This window comes from Saccoglossus kowalevskii, chromosome 18 (genome assembly GCF_978046115.1).
Source record: "Saccoglossus kowalevskii chromosome 18, keSacKowa6.1, whole genome shotgun sequence".
Classification (NCBI taxonomy): domain Eukaryota; kingdom Metazoa; phylum Hemichordata; class Enteropneusta; family Harrimaniidae; genus Saccoglossus; species Saccoglossus kowalevskii.
The window spans coordinates 11349031-11354524 of record NC_140658.1 but is presented as its reverse complement, the minus strand read 5'-3'; the positions used below and the strand labels follow the sequence as shown (position 1 = coordinate 11354524).

The following is a 5494-nucleotide window of genomic DNA, read 5'->3' as shown; positions in this document are numbered from 1 at the left end:
CGTGGAGTGAATTCCAACCTTTTGCTGCCGAGTACTTGATACTGTGTTGGTTTAATGTAAGATTGACTTTAGAAAGATTGAAGTTTTTAAGCCGAGACGTGGATCTATAGTGTATACATATTTGCATATAATTTACATGCGATGAACTCTGGGCAACATGGCCTACATAGTCGATTTATACAAGTGACTTAACACTACACTGGACTGCAGAATACCCGGATGTTTCTTCCTATTCTAAACTATGGTGTATCGAATTTACGCCAAAGGAAACGCTTGTAATACAGAGGACATTTCAAACAACACACTGTTGACGGCATGTCATTTTTTTATATGCGACTTTTTATGACAACACATTGTGTGGTGCCAGTGAGCGAGCAAATAAGTTTTAGTTTAATATGTAAAAGTGAGTGTGTTTTTGAAGAGAGCACCAAGCTCTAATCTTTGATCGTGAGATCGACAAATTCTACTGAGTCCAGTGTTACGGTACGAAAGGAACGTACCATGGTGAGGTATACACTATTCCACGTCATTCGTAGTAATAACTAGCAGCCGATACCCCAACGCGACCAATGATTTACGACAGTCGTTGTAACCTCCAGTTAAAACTACTGGGAATCGTTTGCAGATTTGATGGGTGAGACAATGCAATGAAATGAAACAATTGTAAGATTTATACTTGGTAACATATTTATGTGATAGACCAGTTGCCATGGTATCAAACTAGAAATACTATATTCGACATTCCACAACACAACCCACGCTCTCTACCATCGAATTGTAAACCATGTTTCAGGTAACCCAACAGTGACCTCACGTATTGTCATTCATGTCTCCACTCGTGATCAAACAATCGGAACGTTAACAATGAAACAGGACCCAGCATATCTCCAATGTGACCTAAGGAGCGAGTGTTAATACAAAGGGTGACCTACTTAGAGAATACGCGCTGACTATTCACTTCTATCATCAAGGGTGACACAAGTAACTGCTAGGACAGCGTGAATACTAAGACGTTTTGAAGGTAAAACAATTCTTATTTTAAGTGTATCTTGGAGTAATATTGGTAACACTTCATAGTGTTCAGACTTCAACCACACAAGCAACGGACTCGATTATTGAGATTAGAAGTCGTTTAAAAAAGAATTTGTAATTGGTTAATCAGACGCTGACACTGGCGTTGGGTGGGCACTTGGTTGATCGAAAGTGTACATTGCCGTTCGTGTGTTTATCGTTCACTGTAACCGAGACTACCATTTTGTATTGTGTGATTATAAGAACCGTTTAACTTTGACTAGAGAGACTATAACGTGATTTTGCAGTGATTCTGCAAGGGTAAATGACACTCTTGAATGTGTTCAACACGCAATAAAACACTGCACATAGTTACTACAACTTATTTGTATTATTGTCACGAATAAAACTAATATATTTTTCACGACTTCCTCCTTCACTGAACGATCAATGACCTCCTAGAACAGTAGCAATGCCGTGACTGGACTTGCATACTGTCACGCGAGAATCAGTTTTGAAATTAGATTGGTATACAGGTGCATGTTGTGAATGCAGAAACAGGTGTATGTTATATTTAATTTATTAAAATTTCCTTTGTTGTGTTTGCGTGGTGTGGTCGGAGGACACGTCACTCTGACTCAGGACGCCGCACTAGCAGGACGGGCTTTCAGTCGTCCGTGGGCAAACTGAGAGACGAGCCAACACGTTTATCATGGGGCACCTGTGACACGCCAGTCCAGGTATAAGCTGGGGCCAGGTTATTGTGGGAACATATATTCCTTTATTTCTGGCGGAAACTGTGTAGGGTGTCATAAATGAACCCGGTGTTGTTGGGAGACAGCGTTTACAGGAGGGAAAAATTGGACAAACTCAGCAAGCTGTGCTCCGGGGGCTCGTCTGCACAGAGTATCATTGACCATTGTGAGTACAACATTCTTGTAACTTTTACATTATTTATATCGTAATTTATATATTAACTATAACATTTAAAATGAAGCACGAGCTGTTTATACTTTACACAGGATAATGTACGTACATCTATGACAAAATTGTATGAACTACTGAGAATAGTATGTAGCCATATTGTATCTTTCTCATCATTGTATACTTTATTGAATAGTACCACTTATTGGACCTATGCTCTAGTATGGCGAAGCTTAGAACCGACCGTACTACCAAACTTGAGCTTATTCGAACTAGACATCTACCGGAATCTGACGATATTGATGGACTGTAGCCTGTGATATCATGTACCGGAACCAGCCAAGTTCGACCGTCATCGTATCCTCAACCCGTGCTCAGCCACTGTAATTCTTGAAATCAATATAGTTGGGACATTTATACATTATTTAAAGTTTATTTTGTTTACGTACAAACTGATTTAAATATTAACAGTACTGTATGTTTTTTTTTAAATTTATAATCTATGCATAATTAATATAACTATTATAATTATTCTCACCTGACGCTGTAAGCGAATATTGTAAGACATATCTCCGATGGTGACGAATATAATAAAATATATACTACCATACGTCTTGTATATGAACTGTAATGTGGTAACGATAGCTAGACCAAACATTGCCAAATTGTTTCCGGCCCGTGCCAGTGACACATACAGCCTCTTGTTTATTTTGTTGTTTGTGTTGTTTTAATAAAATAAAATATTGGAGTATATAAATACCGAAATCCGGGTTACCACGAAATAGACAAGTAAGCTTTCGTCATTTACACACTTCCATGATATTTTATTTTATCGAAAAAAAACACCAACAAATAAACAAGAGGCTGTATGCAAGTCTGTCATGACTCGTATTACGTATGTTAAGTATTTGTACAATTTGTAAATGATTTGTTCACGCACATTTAGAACATTATTCTTTCCCGTGAGGTCTTAGCGTTTTAAACAATGTCATACCACTCCAATAATATACATATATTTATTACTTTACCATTGATATGATATAAGACCATTTGCCAGTGTAACACGTGTGTTCATTTGTTTTTTTACTATAAATTTATTATTAATCTTTTTGATTATAAAATTATGAACATAATATTGTTTTCTACAGTCATGAACTAAATCCTTAGATAGAGTTTATGGATTTTTCTCATACCTTGTACAAACACATGATGTAATAATTTATAAATAGGTATTATTGTGTGGCCGACTGACAGCCATTTTTAAATGTAGCTACACAGTCATGTATGCACTTGGGTACATTAAACATAATAATAATATAATTCTGAAGTATTTCCAATCAGCATAATAAATACATTAATTCATCATTATGTGTCAACTATTTCTTGACGAATACTTAGAATTCAGTAATGCTATTTTTGTATGAAAATTAGTATAATATTTCTTTTGCAGATACGTGGTAAATGGCTACTGCTAACCCGGATATTGGACATATTGTTGACGAATATGCCATTACAAACGAAGAATTGATTGGCGGTGGTGGGTTTGGCAATGTTTATAAAGCGTCCCACATAGACTGGGGTGTTGTAGCGGTTAAACGGATTTTCAAAAATCTGCAGATTACAGAAAGGTATGTATATAAATAACATCAGTTGTCTATACACGACACAAACTATTGAGAGAAACCGTGATTTGAATTAACATATCAAACCTTAACACATCATAACGAGAAACCAATATGTCAATATTAATGCGATGCAGTCGAATGAACTACCAATTACTTGCGGAGTTCATCAGGACTCTGTGCTAGGTCAGATACTATTTCTGATTTACGTAAATGATATTGCAAGCGCCACAGACTATTTTGACACCCGTTTATTTGCAGACGACACCATCCTATTTCATACCTTCAATTCAAGAAACACAATAGATCTTTCAAATGTTAATTCCCATTTAAACAATGTTATAGACTATTGCGATACAAATAAATTAACAATAAATTCCAAAAAAACTGAATACATTATATTTAGAGGTAAACAGGCATCAATACATTCAACGGGTACAATTAGTATAAAAGGGGTAACAATAAATGAAGTTGAAACAATTAGGTACATTGGTGTTGAATTGAACAATAACCTTGACTGAAAGAACCATATACGGAAAGTAAACGAAACAATAAGTTAGTAAAACAGGTATTTTTTTCAAGTTGAGAGACATTATTCCACCATCAATTATTTTACTATTCAATAACTGTTGCATCCTACCACATATTTCCTATGCACTAAAAGTTTGGGGGGAACACGTATGATTCGCAAATGTCTTTGTTTGTTCATGATAATCTCAATGGCACCAGGGTTTTCTCAATATTTCTCTTCCACCCAACACTCTTATCACACAAAATCATAATCTTATTATTCCAAAATACCATACTAATTCGGGACAATATTTAATAAAAAATGCCGGGACCAAACTCAGGAATAAACTTCCATAAGAAATTCGTTCGCTAAGCTCAATACATTTATTCAAAAACGTAATGAAAAGATTTTTACAGTATGCATAATTGAGTTGTACGATTTTTTTAGCGCCCACTTAATCTTGTAGTTTATTTTTCATCTAGAAAAGCGGATGGACTCGACTGGTGTTTTTCACCATTTTCCAGCCTCTTATTCACTGTGTCTTTCAGTGTTGTCTGTATTGCACTCTGTTGTCAATATTGCCTGTAAATTAAGTAATTAAATTCAATCAATCAATCAATAAAAAAATAAAAAAATGAAATTCAAATTTACTTAAGATAACTGCTCACAACGATACACATAGGATGTGTATACTTGGTATATGAAGATAACCTGTTTCTCAGAGCAGTGTGAACCAAATGCGTATTGGCCACCAAATCGAGATAGAGAATAACATATAAATGAAAAACACTTTCAACTGAGATATTTATTTCTCAACTTTTACAACCTGGAACTGAACCCAGTTCTTCGCGTGATTCTCCATGCAATGTATGAATATACTAATGCTCAAGTTACGGCCTCAAATCACCACATCTGAGTAAATCCGAAAGTGACACATGACCTATGCAGATTAGTCGACACTTACGTAATACATACTTGGATGTTCGACTGGGTTTGATCAAAATGTCAACTGTGCACTTTCAAGATGACAAATTTTGATTCTTTTTTTAATTACCCTGGCACTAATAGAAAGCCCTAGTTTGACATTGTTCTCTAACTTTTCACATCCAGAGACCGGAAGATGCTGGAAGACGAGGCACGTACAATGACTAATATCCGTTCGCCATATGTAGTCCAACTGTTAGGTGTTGTGATGAATCCATCTAACTACGCACTTGTATTAGAATACATGTGTCACGGTTCATTGAGGGACTACCAACAGAATAATGACGTCAGCTGGCCAATAATATTAGATCTCGTGCACGATGTGATACTGGGAATGAATTATCTGCACAAAACGTTAAAGCTTGTACATCGCGATGTGAAGATTGACAATATACTTGTTGACAAGGGACCTAAAGCAAAGGTAATGAGATTCACTACTTAA

The 5494-nt window shown here is 35.9% G+C and overlaps 1 protein-coding gene across 1 annotated transcript; it reads left to right on the top strand.

Moving 5' to 3' along the window:
* Positions 1 to 902: 902 nt before the first annotated feature.
* Positions 903 to 5494, top strand: LOC146731546 (receptor-interacting serine/threonine-protein kinase 2-like). Its single transcript, XM_085492919.1, has 3 exons — positions 903 to 1021; positions 3386 to 3563; positions 5179 to 5494. Exons 2-3 carry the CDS (start codon positions 3397 to 3399, stop codon positions 5492 to 5494), a joined length of 483 nt encoding a protein of 160 aa, XP_085349045.1. The 5' UTR covers positions 903 to 1021; positions 3386 to 3396.

Coding starts and splice junctions, on each gene's coding strand:
- LOC146731546 (XM_085492919.1), top strand. CDS start 3,397: ATGGCTACTGCTAACCCGGATATTGGACATATTGTTGACGAATATGCC. Junction 3,564..5,178: donor AATCTGCAGATTACAGAAAG/GTATGTATATAA, acceptor TTTCACATCCAG/AGACCGGAAGATGCTGGAAG.